Raw genomic sequence first — 18690 nt, 5'->3', positions numbered from 1 at the left:
GTCTCTACTAAAAATATAAAATTAGCTGGGCATAAAGGCTGGACGCGGTGGCTCACGCCTGTAATCCCAGCTACTTAGGAGGCTGAGGCAGAAGAATCGCTTGAACCCAGGAGGTGGAGGATGTAGTGAGCCGAGATCACACCACTGTACTCCAGCCTGGGCGACATAGCAAGACTTTCTAAAAAATAAAAATAAATAAAAAAAATTAGCCGGGCCTGGTGGTGCACGCCTGTAGTCCCAGCTACCGGGGGGGCTGCGACAAGAGAATCGCTTGAACCTGGGATGTGGAGGTTGTCGAGGTTGCTGTGAGCCGAGATCACGCCACTGAACTCCAGCCTGGGCGACAGAGTGAGACTCCGTCTCATCAAAAAAAAAAAAAAAAAAGTGAAAATTATTTCTAAAAACAGAATTTTTAAAGTGCTATAAGTGATAAAGATTAATTTTTAAATTTGTGTTCATAAGACAGAAGCAGTAGTGTAGGTTGGTAAATTTAATAGTCTATCTCCCTAATGGCATATTTACACAAGAAATAAAATATAATGCATATGAAATGCACATTACTTTGTTCTGACCCCAAATAAATCATTAGCAACCTTACTAAACATATGACTGGATACACAGGAAGTGAATATATCTCATCAGGGTCTTTTTGCTGTGTATAATACTAAGACATTCAAGTGGTCAATAAATGATTTCAGAAGTATAAAGACACCCTACCAGATAGCTGCCAACAACTCTTACTGAAAGAAATAGAATCCCTCAGGTTTCCTTAATACTTCCAACATGTTGTGAGTAAATGTTTCAACAACTGAAACAGAACAGTGTTACAAGGTAGCAAATAGCTACTTAGAGATTTCAAGGCTTAGTCTTGGGCCTCACTTCTCTGTAATCAATAGAATTGATCAAATTAATGCAAAACTGGGACAGTATGATCTAAGCATCTGCACTAACTGATCAAAAACAGATCGTCAGGAGTCACAGCAATGGCAGCTGTTTCCACAGGCTGAAAGATCATACCACCTACCTCACAAAGCCAATTTTAGGTTTGAGATATTTAAAAATGCTCACAGAAAATGCAAAGGCTCGAGTTCTTGTAATAATTTTGCAACTATTATTTTGAGTCCTTAATGGAAACAAAGCCATGCAAAGTTGGTAATATAACATCCCCTTTACAACTTGAAGAAAAATACACTGATAAAAATCCTGTTAATCCTGTGACATTTTATACTGAAGGTCTGTGATGCCCAATAAACTTAATACTGCAACTACATGGAAATCTCAGTGCCATACACATTATTTTCCACTGAAATATTTGTCAAAATTTTTAATCTGTATAATTCTAAGGCTTTACTTTTCTATCTCATTTTAGCATATATGCTTAACAATTTACAGTCCTGGATTATTCTGGCCTTCAAATAATGTAAACTGGCAATATCAAAACAGAGATTGATTAATCTTACTATGTGCAATGTCCTCTATTTTCCATTTTATTCTACTTCAGGTTTTTATGTTTTTTAATGCTGGTGACCCACTAAATTGATTTCATGACCCTCCTGGCGGTTTTCAATTGAGGTTCTCAGGAGAATTTAAAATGCCCCAAGGCATCCATTGTATGTAATGAATTACCTTCTCTCCAGTGCATTTAGAATGGTACCAGTACCATCACTTGGAGAAATGACAAAACCAGCACTCAACTCATTTTCTGTAGTGCTTAAATCTCCCCTTACAGAACCCTGCTTGAGATGGCTACATGAATGACAAATTGCAATTAGAAAAACACTGCTCTAAATGAACTGTCTTAAAATTGGTCCCAAAGTATTATTCCAGTAACTACTCCTTTTGTTTTTCTTTTTCTTTTTTTGAGAAGAGTCTCACTCTGTTGCCCAGGCTGAAGTGCAGTAGCACGATCTCCGCTCATTGCAACCTCTGACTCCTGGGTTCAAGCAATTCTCCTGCCTCAGCCTCCCAAGTAGCTCTAATTACAGGCGTGTGCCACCATGCCCAGCTATTTTTTTTATTATTATTTTTAGTAGAGATGGGGTTTCACCATGTTGGCCAGGCTGGTCTCGAACTCCTGGCCTCAAATCATCTGTCTGCCTCGGCCTCCCAAAGTGCTGGGATTACAGGCGTTAGCCACCGCACCAGGCCTACTACTCCTTTATTAATACTTATGCACTCTAGAAATGCTTTTTGCACAAACACAGTTACAATTACATACGCAAATGAATAAATTCCAGAGGCAGTTATCACATGGTGCAATTATGAGGAAATTGTGTTTTCTTCTTTGTACTTTTTTAGTATTTACTACAATGGGCCTATATTGTTTTCATAATCACACAAAAAAATTTAACATAGACTATAAAAAGCATAAAAGTCTTAAATCATCTTTATTAAGTTTTGTTTTGTCTTGTTTTTTTGAGAAAAACAGGGTCTTGCTCTGTTGCCCAAGCTTGGAGTGCAGTGGTGCCATCACAGCTCACTGCGGTCTCAACCTCCCCAACTCAAGCGATACTCCCATCTCAGCCCCACAAGTAGTTGGGACTACAGGCATGCCCCACCAAGCCCAGCTAATTGTTTTTTTTAATCTTTTGTAAAGACAGGGTCAAACTATGTTACCCAAACTTTTAGTAAGTTTCTTAAGCTTTTTAATTCCTTGTTCCCATAAAAAATGCAAAATATGCACTTTTAATGCCATTTGAAATCTCAAAATAAATTCAACATCACAAATAAAAACGAAATGCTGGTTTGTTTTAAAACTAAACCTGTTTCCCTCTTCGAGAATCACTGGTAACTTTATAGGGCCACTTAGACTTCACTGTTATCCAAACCTTTATTAGGCATCTACCACATTCTAGATTCGAAGACTGTAAGATATAAGAAGACTGTAAGACTATAAGATGAACTCCTGCTCTGGGGGGGGCTTCTCTCTCTCTCTCTCTCTCTATATATATACACATATATATGTATATATAGAAATATTACATATTTCTATGATCCACTCTTAAGTCTAGAAGTCATGAAATCAAAAGGACTCAAACTAATTTTATATCTTTCCTATTCATTCTTTCTGCCTAATATAATGAGTTAGTGATTGAAGCAAACCACATTTTATTTTATTTTATTTTATTTTTTTGAGACGGAGTCTCGCTCTGTCTCCCAGGCTGGAGTGCAGTGGCGCGATCTCGGCTCACTGCAAGCTCCGCCTCCCGGGTTTATGCCATTCTTCTGCCTCAGCCTCCCGAGTAGCTGGGACTACAGGCGCCTGCCACCGCGCCCGGCTAATTTTTTGTATTTTTAGTAAAGACGGGGTTTCACCATGTTAGCCAGGATGGTCTCGATCTCCTGACCTCATGATCCGCCCATCTCAGCCTCCCAAAAGTGCTGGGATTACAGGCGTGAGCCACCGCGTGCAGCCGGAAGCAAATCACATCTTACAAGATGCATTGTTTATATATTCTTTTGCTTTCTAGAGTCTAATAAAATCCTTATTTTATGTAATATGAATCCCAGTAGAATAAAATTCTATATGTGAACAAAATACAGATTCAAGCTATTACCAAAGCTATTCTCAAACAAGTTCTACCCCTTTACTAGGAACAAACTGAATTCTGGCTCGACAATCACTTTCCACTCCCAGAATTCTAAAAGGATTAAAATTAGCCCAATTCGCTGGGTGCAGTGGCTCACGCCTGCACTTTGGGAGGCTGAGACAGGCAGATCACCTGAGGTACGGAGTTCGAGATCAGCCTGACCAATATGGTGAAACCACATCTCTACAAAAAATACAAAAATTAGCCAGCTGTGGTGGCACATGACTGTAATTCCAGCTACTAGGGAGGCTGAGGCATGAGAATCAACCCAGGAGGCGGAGGTTGCAGTGAGCCGAGATTGCCTTATTGCACTCCAGCCTGAGCTACAAGAGCAAAACTCCTTATCAAAAAAAAAATTAGCCCAATTCTTGATTACTTCTTTGGTTTCCCAGTGGCATAAATGGTAACATATGCACTGCTACGAGAAAACTACTGGCTGACTATGATGATCCAGGCCTACTCTGAAAACACGGTGATCTCTTTTTTGTTTTTCTTCTTTAAAGTTTCTAAGTTTTTTCCCATTTCTCAAACAAAAAGGATAAATTTCTAACTTTCAAAAATCATATGCTAACAATTCTATTTTTTAATAATAAAAATAAAGAGACACTATTTCCTAAACCACAGGGGGCATTATTTGCAAAGCCACTCTAGAGATTTCAAAAAAAAAAAAAAAACAAAATGCCAGGGATAGGGAGGGTCCACATACCCTGTTATTAACAGAATGAGCTCCAAAAACTTGATTACTCTGAAGTTATTATAAAAGTCGTTTTGTAAAAAATGAGAAAGACACTAAACAAAACCTTATCCAATCTAAGCAGGTCTGTATTGGTCTCCATCATTCAAAACCCCAATGTGGTATCAACCGAATAAATGGAATGGGCACTATCTCCAATCAATGTATCTTTTTGGGTAACAAGTCTAAAATAAGGAAATAATTCAGAAAATGCTTCTATAATAAAAAAACTGTTTCACACTTTCTTCTTGCACACTTCATTTTAGTAAGCAAATATCCAACTACTGTAATTACTGTGTAAAAAAAACTATAAATGAGATATATTTGAACCCAATATTCAGTTATCTTGTTTGTCTCAGAAATATAATTCTAGATAAGAAAATGTTTGAGGAAAGGAGGACTCCTCAACTACATAATATTTCAATAGTAGTTTGAAATACCATCCTACATTTCTGCAGTAAAGGCTCTTAACTTCCAAAATGCTCATTCTCTTGTTTGATGAATTATATTAACAGTTTATGTGCAAACTGTATCTGTTTAAAGGTTAAGCCATCTTTAAAAGAAAATCCAAATATTCTAAAATATAGTTTAGTGTTATTTTTCAAAAATCTATTCAGTTAAAAAAAGAAAAATTTAATTGAGTGCCTTTGACATGCCAGGCTTTGAACTCGGTTCCAAAAAAATAGAAAAAATACTCTGTAAACTAGTGGGAACAGTTACTAATTTTAGAAAGTTAGACAAAAGTATTCATAATGGTCCCTCATATGAGCACAAATACTTCATCTGACTCTCAACTTATCCCCATTTGATCAAAAATTTTGCTAACTGCAAAATGTAATCTGTATCACTGGGGTAGCAAATCACCATCAAATCCACCACAATTATTACTAGATCACATTCTGTCCCAACACAACTCTTTGTAGTTGCCCATTCTACTGTTCCTTATCTCATTTAGGTTTATACTGACAAATACGCTGCCTAATACAAGTATAATTAAAAGCTTGCAAGAGGGAGAAATATTTTGTACTATTATTACTCCAAAGATCTCTACAGAAATGAAGAAGTGAAACGAAAATGCAAAATTAAACTCTCAAACGGCTAATACGCTTTCAGGGAAAAAAATTTTTTTAAGTTGCTATCTTTAGGTCATCTGTTTGTATCATAAGTAATCTATAGAGATTCTTCCCCGCTAAGTAGATTAAAAACTAAAATATTTTACTTACCTAAGAGTAGTCCAGTCTAAATGTTAAACGTTTAAATTTTAGCCAGGCATGGTGGCTCACGCCTGTAATCCCAGCACTTTGGGAGGCTGAGGCTGGTGGATTGCCTGAGATCAGGAGTTCGAGACCAGCCTGGCCAACATAGTGAAACCCCCATCTCTACTAAAAATACAAAAAATTAGCTGGGTGTGGTGGCAGGCACCTGTAATCCCAGCTGCTAGGGAGACTGAGGCAGGAGAATTGCTTGAACCTGGGAGGTGGAGGTTGCAGTGAGCCAAGATTGCGCCATTGCACTCCAGCCTGGGCAACAAGAGCGAAACTCCGTCTCAATAAAAAAAAAAAAAGGGCACATATAGTTCTTAACTTAGTAAAGTGGAGACTGTCAGCCACATGCTACAATAGGGAAGAATTGGCCAGGCGCAGTGGCTCACGCCTGTAATCCTAGCACTTTGGGAGGATGACGAGGTCAGGAGATCGAGACCATCCTGGCTAACATGGTGAAACCCCGTCTCTACTACAAAAATTGAAAAAATTAGCCAGGCGTGGTGATGGGTACCTGTAGTCCCAGCTACTCAGGGGGCTGAGGCAGGAGAATGGCGTGAACCTGGGAGGTGGAGCTTGCAGTGAGCTGAGATCGCGCCACTGCACTCCAGCCTGGGTGACAGAGCAAGACTCCGTCTCAAAAAAAACAAACAAAAAAAAAAGTGAAGAATCACCTACAACAAATGACCATTTCCAATATGTTTGAAAATAATCTTAAGTAAACATTACTCTTCAAATTTTATTTACAAATGATTAATTTGCCTGTTGATCTTTTTTTATACAAACGTAATATTCAACAAAATTAGAATTAGATCAAATTTATTTTAATTTTCTATTTTTGTTTACATAAATTTGATCTACTTCTGATTTTGCTGAATATCCACTGAAGATGTGAAAAAGAATCAGGAATGTGATGTTTGCAAGTATTTATACAGTTTAAAGTACAATAATGATTATTCCAATAAAAAACACAAAAAGCTCGAATCAGGTAAGTAGCTTGACAACATTCTGTAGAACAACATAGGCAGATCTAAAATCAAGTGTGTGTGTGTGTGTGTGTGTGTGCGTGTGTGTATTTTTTTTTTTTTTTTGAGACAGAGTTTCACTCTGTCACCCAGGCTGAAGGGCAGTGGTGTGAACTCGGCTCACTGAAACCTCCACCTCCTGGGTTCAAGCTATTCTCCTGCCTCAGCCTCCCAAGTAGCTGGGATTACAGGCGTGTGCCACCATGCCCTGCTAACTTTTGTATTTTCAGTAGAGATGGCGTTTCACCATATTGGCCAGGCTGGTCTCGAACCCCTGACCTCAGGTGATCCACCCACCTCAGCCTCCCAAAGTGCTGGGATTACAGGCGTGAGCCACCGCGCCTGGCCTAAAATCAAGTATATTTCTTATGGCGACTTGAGTAAGAAAGAGTTATTAGCTATATTTAATTAAGTTGTCTCATTTCAAATTATTTATAATTTAATTACAAGATATTACAATTAACATATATTAAAATGTATTAATATATTACATATTTTATAATTGTAAAATAATTAAGTTGTTTCATTTCAAACAACTTACTGAGTTTCAGGACTCTTTTTAATCCAAAAGCAATACTTTGATTACATAAACTATATACGCAAGTCAAATCATGTCAGTATTCACACCAAACATCAGGTCCTTTACATAACACGTTAATATATTTAGTACAGTCTTAAAAAAAAAAAAAAAAAAGGCCAGGGGCAATGGCTCATGCCTGTAATCCCAGCACTTTGGGAGGCCGAGGCAGGTGGATCATCTGAGGTCAGGAGTTCAAGATCAGCCTGGCCAGGATGGTGAAACCCCGTCTCGACTAAAAATAAAAAAATTAGCTGGGTATGGTGGCAGGGGCCTGTAATTGCAGCTACTTGGGAGGCTGAGGCAGGAGAATCGCTTGAATCCAGGAGGCGGAGGTTGCAGTGAGCCAAGATCGCACCATTGCACTCCAGCCCGGGCGACAAGAGCGAAACTCCATCTCAAAAAAAAAAAAAAAAAAAAAAAAAGCCTAGTTTGACTTTTTAAAATGAGCTCCCTCTGGGTCAATTTGGCTTGTTTGGCAACCAACTCAATGACTCACAGAAGAAAATAAAAACTGTTCCTCAGTCAAGGACTATGTTATTCTCAGTTAAATACCTTAGTATTTAAATTTATATGCAGGTTAAAACAGAGTTTGAGAACCATCATAGAGGCTGAATATCCCTTATCAGAAATGCTTGGGACCAAAAATATTTTGAATTTCTGAGTTTTTCAGATTCTGGAATATGTGCACGATATGGCAGCTGAGCATCCCAAATCCAAAAATCAAAATCTGAAATACTCCAATGAGCATTTCCTGTGAGTACCATGTCAGCATTCAAAAAGTTTTGGCCTTTAGAGCATTTCAGATTTTGGATTTGGGATGCTCAACCTGTACTAAGGTAAATTGATAAGAAAAGTTAATGTTTCTCAAAATTCAGTTTCTGCTACTAACATGTGCTTCAGGGGCAAATAGTGAAAAATTACTAAACTTGGAGTTAGAAGACCTGTATTCAACTCCTGATTCTGGTTATACAACCAGGAGCATGTGACTCATCTAAGAGGTGGAAATATTGTCATTCACCTTCCTCACAGACCCTAAAAAATAACGGTACTTCATAATGTTCTGAGTACGTTTTTAAAACGTGAAGTGGTAAGCATAATAAAACAACCACTCAAGTACGTATTAAATTTGAACCAAAGAAAAGAATCTTTCTTAAAGTATGGGTGTTTGAAATTTTCTTAAATTCCTTTAAATTTCTCAAATTCACATAAAATTACAAGCAATATCAAAATACACCACAAACACTAATTCAAATACTGCAAAATATAACACAGCAAAAAGATCAGAAAAAAATCTCACGCCTTCCTAAAATCAAAAATGTATTCAAATCAGTGAATTCTGGGACAAAAAGGGATTACATCCCAGATGAAGGATGGTTTCAGTGTTAACCAAACCTCAGCACATTGTTTCAGTTAAGTAAATTAATCCATCATCTTTTTTTTTTTAAACCTTTATCATGGTTCTCACATAAACCATGTTTATGTTTTTCACATAAACACAGAGCAAGAATATTAGGAAAAGTAGTTTATCCAAAATACACTTATGTCAGACTAATAATTAGACTGGGGCGGGCCAGGCGCCATGGCTCATGCCTGTAATCCCAGCAATTGAGAGGATGAGGAGGTCGGATCACCTCAGGTCGGGAGTTAAGACCAGCCGGCTAGGCTGTAAAATCCCATCTCTACTAAAAATACAAAAAACTAGCTAGGCATGGTGGTGGGCACCTGTAACCCCGGCTACTTGGGAGGCTGAGACAGGAGAATCAGTTGAATCTGGGAGGTGGAGGTTACAGTGAACCAAGATCGCGCCATTGTACTCCAGCCTGGGCAATAAGAGCGAAACTCCGTCTCAAAAAAAAAAAAAAAAAGACTGGAGCAACAACATCTGGCAAATGTGGCCTCCAACAGACATGTAAGAGTAGACCACCGCTGGGCATGGTGGCTCACGCCTGTAATCCTAGCATTTTGGGAGGCAGAGACAGGCGCATTGCCTGAGCTCAGGAGTTCGAGGCCAGCCTGGGCAACATGGTGAAACCCCCTCTCTACTAAAATACAAAAGAAATTAGCTGGGCGTGGCAGTGGGCACCTGTAGTCCCAGCTACTCGGAAGACTGAGGCAGGAGAATTGCTTGAACCCAGGAGGCAGAGGTTGCAGTGAGCCGAGATCGTGCCACTGCACTCCAGCCTCGGCGACAGAGCAAGACTTGTAAAAAAAAAAGTACAGCACCTAATTAGCTTGGGGGCAAGATATCACAAATATCAAAAGGGGCATTCCACATTTTGAAATATAATCTCTGAGCACAAACTTCAGCACGGGACAAGTCCAACTGTAAGCAAGTTCTACACTGAGCACTGGCTTGAAGTCAATCCTGATTTAAAATTAGTTAATAGGCCGAGAGCAGTGGCTCACGCCTGTAATCCCAGCACTTTGAGAAGCCAAGGCGGGTGGATCACCTGAGGTCAGGAGTTTGAGACCAGCCTAGCCAACATGGCGAAACCAGTCTCTGCTAAAAATAACAAAAATTAAAGGGTGTGGTGGCTGATGCCCGTAATCCCAATGACTCAGGAGGCTGAGGCAGGAGAATCACTTGAACCCAGGAGGCGGAGGCTGCAGTCAGCCAAGATCACGCCACTGCACTCCAGCCTGGGCAACAAGAGCGAAACTCTGTCTCAAAAAAAAAAAAATCAGTTAATAACTACACCTGAAGAATATAAACTTATCTAGCAGCCACTGACAAGAAATTTCAAAGTGCTGGTCTTCTGGAAGCAGCAAGCAGCAAACTACCATAAATGAGTCTAAAATTATTATCTTCATTAGACTTAACCAATGTCTTAAACTACACTGTTAACTAAATTTCCCTCAAAACCTTAAAGGCACCAGAATAAAGCGCAGGATCCCAAGTCTTAAGGACTAGTCCAAGATCTAACTTTGCTGTGAATAAACCTTCAGTCAGTCATTTAATATGCTTGATTCATTTCTTCTGTAAAACAGAAAAGGGCAAGGATATTTCAAGGAATCAAAACTAATAGTGGAAAAATTCAAAGTTCCTAAATGAAACACAGCCAACCTCTTGTTAAGAATTAAATAAAATTGCCGGGCGCGGTGGCTCACGCCTGTAATCCCAGCACTTTGGGAGGCCGAGGCGGGTGGATCACGAGGTCAGGAGATCGAGACCATCCTGGCTAACACGGTGAAACCCCGTCTCTACTAAAAATACTAAAAAAATTAGCCGGGCGTGGTGGCGGGCGCCTGTAGTCCCAGCTACTCGGGAGGCTGAGGCAGGAGAATGGCGTGAACCCAGGAGGCGGAGCTTGCAGTGAGCCGAGATCGCGCCACTGCACTCCAGCCTGGGCGACAGAGCGAGACTCCGCCTCAAAAAAAAAAAAAAAAAAAAAAAAAAAAAAAGAATTAAATAAAATTATATATGTAAAACTGCTCAAGAATAATGTTTGCCACATTTTAAACACTTAGCGTTAGGAACTGTTATTATACATTAATTTTAGTCAAATAGGAAAAAATATAAAACAACCCGATCAACAAACTAAATATTTAATAATCCCAATCTTGTCCATTACCTAGGCATTCAAAACCTTGGAATGAAAATAATAGTTTAGCCTACTAGATAATGCAGCAGGAAAAATAAAATTATGATACCTTGGCTGATACGTGGTTGTTTTTTTTTTTTTTGAAATGGAGTCTTACTCTGACGCCCAGGATGGACTGTGGTGGCGTGATCTCGGCTTACGGCAACCTCCGCTTCCCAGGTTCAAGCGATTCTCCTGGCTCAGCCTCCCAAGTAGCTGGGACTACAAACACACACCACCATGCCTGGCTAATTTTTGTACTTTCACTAGAGATGGGGTTTTACCATGTTGGCCAGGCTGGTCTCAAACTCCTGACCTGAAGTGACCTGCCCACCTGGGCCTCCGAAAGTGCTGGGATTGTGAGCCATTGCTCCCACCTGTTGATAGGTTGTTTCTTTTGTTTTGTTTTTTGATGGGAGTTTCCCTCTTGACGCCTACACTGGAGCGCAATGGCACAATCTCGGCTCACTACAACCTCCGCCTCCGGGGTTCAAGCGATTCTCCTGCCTCAGCTCCTGAGTAGCTGAGATTACAAGTGTGCGACACCACAACCGTCTAATTTTTGTATTTTTAGTAGAGATGGGATTTCACCATGTTGGCCAGGCTGGTCTCAAAATTCTGACCTCAGATGATCCACCTACTTCAGCCCCCCAAAGTGCTGGGATTACAGGTGTGAGCCACTGAGCCCGGCAGGTTTTTATATTAATATTTTATTAGTTTAAAATAACTTTTCCTTACTCTAGCTGTCATTTTTTTTGTTATTCCTTTCAAATCACAAATTCTTCAGATACATGTCTTTTCCATTTGTTTCAAATATTGAGCAAGCCTGAATATCCAAACATAGAAACATCAGAAATCATAGGTGTATCTCTGAAAAATGCTGTTTTGAGCCCACAGGAATTGTGGTCATTGTACCATTTGCAAATGGAGATAACACCAAAGCGCAAATTATCGAGTCCTAGAAAAACAACAGATGTAGTGGTCAAGAAGCAGGATGTGTGCAAAAGAGGATAAGAAAAAGAAGCCCTGGCTGGACACAGGGGCTCAAGGATGTAATCCCAGCCCTTTGGGAGGCCAAGGTGGGCAGATCACGAGGTCAGGAGTTCAAGACCAGCCTGGCCAACATGCTGAAACCTGGCCTCTACTAAAAGCACAAAAAAAAAAAAAAGAAGCCCTAACTCCTCCACTCCCTGGCTACATAATTTTGGGAAAGTCATTTTCTCTCTCTGAGCTTCATTCACTTTATTTATCTATAAAACGGAATAATAGTCTTACTTCTCTCACAGGATGTTTGGAAAGTCAAATGAGGAAACATACTGCAAAGCACTTTATGGCCTAAAAACTGCAATACAAATATATCAATCGGTATTTTGTTGTTGTTGCATGAGCAATGTTCAACATACAGGTTAAGTTACACACTAAACATAGAATTTTCATTTCAAAGTAAACCATTACCATTATTAAAAATTGATACAAAAAACTTGCCTTGGATTGATTTCTCTTTCCACTTCTCATGCTAAACTTCTCCTTCATTTCTTCTAAAATTATCTTCAGTTTCTTTTCTTCAGGTGTTCCTAAGTATTTTTGGTTCACATGAAGATAGCAATGCCATTTAGCTGATTCAAAGCCCCAGTGGCAAGTTCTTTTGTCAGGTGATCTGTGAGAATGCATCACAAACGTCTGGGGTGCAAACATTCCACAACACTCCAGACATTGAATACATGGAGCATCAGGCTGAACATAAAACTGGGGTGCAAATAGACCCTGACATTTGCCTAGGCATTCATGTTCCACTTCAAAGGCACTGCCAGTTTCCTTTAACTGGGCCAATGAGTTTTTAGCAGGAAGTACGCTACCATTTTGAGGAAAAGTTCGTGGCCGCAATAAAGCATTACATAATCTTTGTGCATCAGTTAATGTAATCAGCCCACAGGATGGGGCATTGAATGGAAGTATGCCCAGTACCTTTAAGATATGAAGCTGGTCTGAAGTACACCTTGAACAATATATGTACAATTCATCACACACTGCATTTATTTGCTGGAGTGTAAATTCTCGGAGAACAGAATTTAAGACTTGGGGCAAACAGAGTCTCTTTTCTCCTCCAACTTGAAAACAAGAAATAGATTCCCCTTCCAACACAGTTTGAGTGAGTTCTGTGGAGCTATCTGAAGGGATGAGCAATGGGCCAGGAAGAACCTGAGGTGATGGAAGAGGCAGAAATACAGTAGGCGACATGCTTTCTTGGGAATGCCGAGCAGAAAATGCTGCTGGTCCACCCAGCGAGCTCTGACTACTTAAATGGAATTGCGCCAATGTGTGTTTCAAACTGGGATTTAAATGCAAAGTTTCAGGAACAGAAGTACAGGTTCGCTTGACATGCTCTCCATCAGTTTCCACTGGTGCTTCTCCATAGTCATCCAAGTGTTCCTTCTTAACTGTTGGCACCTTGTTTATCGTTTTTCCATTTGCATGAATGTCTGTTATCATTTTTTTCGCTGGGGGGCTGCCATCATCTCCCATCCCATTCAGTTTTTTAGTTGAGCCCTGAACCAAGGAGAAATTTGTCTGGAGGTTTTCCATGCTACACTCTTCTGTTAAATAATTAAGTCTGAGATTAGCATTTCTATTTAGTTGCTTATTTGAAAAGAGGAAAGTAATGAACGGATACAAATGCTTACCGTAACTTACTCTCAAACTTTACAAAGCGAGATCCCCTCAAATTAATAAATTTTGCGACTTAGTTTTGGTTCTCCTTATAATCTGGTATAATTTCACTACAAATCCTATAAAATTGTTCGTTTTGCCTCTAATAATAAAGAAAAGCGGCACACCTCTGAGAATGCCTTTGTTTTCTTGAATTCTTCAGATATACATATTAAAATAAAGTTACCAATTTCTCAATTAAAGATGTCCAGGGTCAATGCAATGGTCTGGTTTGTTTTAAGCAAAACACATTAAAAGTTTACGCCATTCCTTGTGCCATAAAATCTAGACTCAAACACAAGTCAAAACGATGCAACCAAATTTAATCTTTACCACCAAGGAAACCAAAAAGGAGGGCAGAGGGAGTATTTCCTCTAAAAATGATGGTCTGCTGGTCTGTGCTGAAAACTGAAGACGTGTGTAAATCCTCACACCAGTAAGAACAGCCTCCGACTTAAAAAATTGCCCAGTTATCTTCAAGGATTATAGTTCATTCTTCTTTTAATTAATCTGGAAGAAGAGAAGGGGGGTTGGGGAAGAGTTACATTTGAATTTGCTCCAGAGGCCAAAGGGCCAATTTGAAACCAGTTTCCTTTATTTATTTTTTTTTTCTTTTTTTTTTTACAGAGTCTCGCTCTGTCGCCCAGGCTGAAGTGCAGCGATCTTGGCATACTACAACCTCCGCCTCCCGGGTTCAAGCAATTTTCCTGTCTCAGCCTCCGGAGTAGCTGGGACTACAGGCGCAAGCCACGACACCCGGCTAATTTTTTTGTATTTTTAGTAGAAACGGGGTTTCACCATATTAGTCAGGCTGGTCCTGAACTCCTGACCTCAGGTGATCTGCCCGCCCGGGCCTCCCAAAGTGCTGGAATTACAGGCGTGAGCCACCGCACCCGGCCGAAATCAGTTTCTTAATCTTAAACTGAGTTCAGTTTACCAAGGTGAAGCTTGAGTGATTTCTTCAAATCTAACACCAGTTTACTAGAAGAACATTCATTTAAATAGGAAAGCAATTTGGAGTTGCGTAAAGCGAGCAATAATATAACATAAAAGGCCTTTCGAGTTCAGAATATGAAGACTCTTAAGCAGATCGTTTCAATTAGTACCAGGGGCTTTCTCAGCTATGCCATTTTAAGGGAGAAAAAAAATCCATTACTTCATCTCCTATTTAAAAACAAAAAAACAGTTTCATCCAAAAAAATCAGATAGGAGTTAACATATCTACCATATGCAACTAAGTTACAATTTTTAGTGGATTAATTCAGCTAGTCCGTGTACACTATTTTTCTGGAATGACTGCAGGCAAAAATTAACTTTCTCTTAAAAAAAGGTTAGCGGTTTTACTTAATGGAAGCCAAAAGCTATAGACTCCACGCCTGGGAATCTCCATCCTTCAACAAGACTAATCCGGGACAAAAAGCACAAGGCAGACAAACCTCACAAAGAATGCAAATGGAGGAAGAGAGGAAAAGAAGACTCTTTTTCCACTTCCTTCTTGAGACAAAACCCAAAAGAAATCCAATAAATAGAAATTTTTGCTTCCCAAACTCTCAGCACTTTACCTTAAAACAGACCCAAAGGATTAAGGACCAATGCCACCAACCATCGTACAGACTTTCGTCCACCACAGGAACACACCTCACTCAACACAGGCCAAGGAAGAGAGCAAGAGGCATGACCTAGAATGGGGGAGCCCCTAAAACCCTGAAGTCCTCCGCCCACTCAAAGCCACCCACCTATCTCTAACCCGGAGAGAGGGAGAACAAGGGACACGGGAAGCCTGGGGGTGGGTGTGCAAGGGGGTGGAGGGAAGTAAAGGGAGGAGTCCCCCCACCCCCACCCGCGAGCCTGGGATAACCCCAAGTGCCCTCCCAACACCGCCCCCCCGCGGGGGCCGCGGGAAGGACTGTGGAAATCCCCCCCCCCCCGCCGCGCACCCTCTCCCTGGGAAGTTCTCGGGTGTCACCTCAGCGCCCCTAATGCTGCACCTCCCCCCGCCAGCCCCGGGCCAGAACGAAGAGGACACCAGGGCAGTTCAGGCGCCGAGCGCGGATCCCTGCGCCGCCGGGGGCTGACGGACAGGGTCGAGACCAGGGCATCCCCGCGGAGCTTTGCTGGACTGGGGGAGGGGGACGGTGACGGGCGTCCAGGTCTCCGGGGTGTCCGGGGTCCCCGCGGCTCCCGTCAAGTACAGCGCCCTGCCCTGCCGGCGCCCACCGCCTGGGGCCAACGAAGCGTGATCAGCCGTGGAACACCCGCCTAGCGACCCCCTCTGGCCCCGACCCCACCCGGGACCCGCGCATCCAAACCCCCTACTCGGGCCTCGGTGCCCGGGTAAGGTCGACGAGCTTTGTGAATTCCCCACCGCCCCTGTCGCCGCCGTCGGGCTCCCAGGAGGGTGAGCGCCTCTGGCCTCCCGCCGCCTCCGCCGCGTCCCCGCCGTGAGCCGGAGCCGCACCTGTGCCCGCCGCCGCCGTCGCCGCTCGCCCGCTCCCTTCGGCTGTGCCGGCGCCGCTCCGAACCCCACACACATCGCTACACACAGCCCTCTGACGTCACCGAGTCCTCGGCCCGCCCACGTCACTGCGGAGACACACGGCTTCCCGCAGACGCCGCCGCCGTCTCCGGCCGCCCGGGGGAGAGCGAGGGCGGCGGGGAGGGGGAGGGGAAGGGAACGGAGCCAGCGGCGGCGCTGCGCGCGCGGGCCCGCCGGCCTCGCCGCCGCCGCCACTTCGCGGCTCCTGGCCCCCTCGGGGACGCGCGTGCCGTCTGGCCTATTGTGGCTCCTCAGAGCGCCCCCCTGGCCCCGTCGTCTCGCGCGCGTGCCCCTCCCCCCAGGCGCGCGCCCGGCGCTTCTGGCCCCGCGCGCCGTCTGGGAAGCTGGCGCGCGGCGCTGTCTGCGGTGCGCCCGGCGCAGACAGGATGTTCCCTCCCCACCCCACCCTCACCGCCGCCCTCCCTCCTTCCTTCCTCTAGTCGCCCAGCCGGCTGTCTGGGGCCACCGCCCCGCCCCCGCCCCCGCCCCACCCGCCGCTCTATGGTGATGGGCCAGACGCGGGGGCGCCCTGGCCGCGCGGTGCACTGTGCGCGACCCCAGCAGCCGGCAGGGCGGAGAGAGTGCCCGCCCGGCAGAGCGCCGCCGCCCGAGGTCAGGCACGGGCGACCCTCCCCCTGCGGGGCCGCAGCTGGGCCGCCCCGCCCCGGAGGCAGCCGGGCGGCGGCCGCCCTGCAGGACCCCCGGGGCCGGCTCTGCTCCCCGCCCCCGCGGGACCTCCCTCCTGGGCTGCCCCTCGCCCCCGCGGGGCCTCCTGCCCGAGGGCCGCCCAGCCAGCTGCCGGCGCTCCGCCCCGCCCCGGCGGCCCCGGCCTCGCCCGGGCGGCCTCCACCCAGACGCCTTCCCTTGGCTGACCTCCATCCGCCATCGGGCCGGGCGGGAGGGGTGGCCAAAGTTCCGGCAAAACCGAGAGCAAACATTTCTGTCCCTACTCCCCAGCCTCCTGCCTCCACCCCACCAGGCTGCTCTCTCGGTTCCAGAAGGGAGCTATAAATTAAAGGTTTTTACAGTGTTTACTGAGGGTGTTTTTGTGTGTGTGTGTGTTTTTTGAAGAGGGACGAGACGAGGTAGGGAAGATAGGACTCAAGAGCTTTCCGGCTGTGACCCTCTGAGGCGTGTAGGGTGGTCTTCCTGGTTCCCAGGGTAGCCGATTAGCATATTGAACTCTGCAGAGCTGCTCCGTCACATTTCGAAACACCGAGAAAATCCCCTTTTCTCCACCCCACCACAAGATCAGGAACTGAAATAGTCCACCGAGTAGCAGTGCACAAAATTCAGGAGACTCGAGCTTTGTCCCTTTTTTTCCCCCCATTTTCGTCCAATTTCTTCTAGTTTTACTGCTTCGGGTTGTTCCTGTGGGGGCCCACATTTGCAGTCGGCCGGCTGGAAATACTCTTGTGCTCGTACTTTTTATTATTATTATTTTTTTTTTTCCTCACAACAGGCCTCCGAAAGGCTCACAAGCCTCTCAATCCCCACCACTCCCCGCACCCCCACCCAAGTTCCCTTCCTTAGGCCCCCACCGCCGAGCTCCCAGGTCGTGCCCCCTCTCCACCCCGCCCCCCAACCTTTTCTTCCTTCTTGACTGCCTCCTTTCCTGAACATGAATAATTCCACAGCACTTCCCATCTGTTATTGCCATAGAGACAGAAGCGTGGCAAAGATAATGATGTTCTGTGCAGAGCCAGTGGGGGAAAAACAGCATCTGCGAGTCTAGGAGGATAGATTTTCTAACTGTGAGAATATTCAGAAGGCCTAGCTGAAGATCTGATGTGAAGACTGGACAGTCCTGGAACTTGGCACCAGGTCAACTCTCAGCACCTGGCTCCTGTGTCTAGCCAGAAGTAAAAATTTTTAGAAACCAACATGACTGGTTAATAAAAAAGTAATTCCAAAACTGCAATTATTAATAAATGTTTAGTAGTCATTTTATCAGCCATAAGAATAATTACTTGCTAGCATGTCCAAGGACGAAGATAAATTGGACAGTAAATAGACTTTTGAGAAATCGAACACATTAATCCGCCTCCCCGTTCTGTTGATTTGCATTCCTCAGAAATCTGTTTTTGAGAGATCTTTCATGCCTGTGATTTTATGTGCAATGGTTTGACAAATAGTGACCGGCAAATATGACTAGAACCAATCAAATTTGAGGGCATTTATTTTTCCCTTATTGGTCAAAGTACAAAACGCATCAAATTAAAATCATTTTGTCCTTGAATTCCCAAACCTCAAAGGTACGCGTTTGAAAGCAAGTGAAACTGAACGGGGTCCATTTATACATAGATCTGAGGCAGATGGGGAGGCTCCAAGGAAGGCACATTTTTGCAGGCCTACTTAAGGATTTTCAGAAGTTATCAGTAAAATTGATTGATTGTATCATACGACATTGAAAACAAATGATAATGGTTCTTTATTCCAAATACAGAATTGCACAGACACAGAAAATGCAGGCCTTAGAAAAAATAAGCACTGCCAGGTAATGAATTTTGTAATTCCACAGGCTCATGGTCTTCATCAGTGTCGAAAAGTCAATTAAAGGATTGGTCAACAAATAGTTATTAGGTGGATTTTGCATGACCTCCCACCTCACCTTCTTGGCTGCCAGCAGGAGTTGAGCAAGACCACCATGAGAGTGTGCTTGTCTGCGCATGAGAAT

The 18690-nt window shown here is 43.6% G+C and overlaps 1 protein-coding gene across 2 annotated transcripts in view; it reads right to left on the bottom strand.

The window, feature by feature from the left end:
* Positions 1 to 16229, bottom strand: part of SKIL (SKI like proto-oncogene) — a 39587-nt gene extending 23358 nt beyond the window's left edge. Inside the window, exons 1-2 of one of the 2 annotated variants that reach the window (XM_055381447.2) lie at positions 15936 to 16229; positions 12253 to 13987 (exon numbers count right to left, since the gene is read on the bottom strand). In XM_055381447.2, coding sequence (XP_055237422.1) covers positions 12253 to 13354 — 1102 coding nt within the window. In that variant the 5' untranslated portion in view covers positions 13355 to 13987; positions 15936 to 16229. Of the gene's footprint in view, positions 1 to 12252; positions 13988 to 15039; positions 15341 to 15935 lie in introns of those variants that run through there. The other variant, XM_055381448.2, reaches the window with a different exon arrangement.
* Between the last annotated feature and the right edge of the window lie 2461 nt (positions 16230 to 18690).

The sequence above is a fragment of the Gorilla gorilla genome, chromosome 2, assembly GCF_029281585.2.
Source record: "Gorilla gorilla gorilla isolate KB3781 chromosome 2, NHGRI_mGorGor1-v2.1_pri, whole genome shotgun sequence".
Classification (NCBI taxonomy): domain Eukaryota; kingdom Metazoa; phylum Chordata; class Mammalia; order Primates; family Hominidae; genus Gorilla; species Gorilla gorilla.
This window is presented reverse-complemented; position numbering and strand designations above follow the sequence as displayed.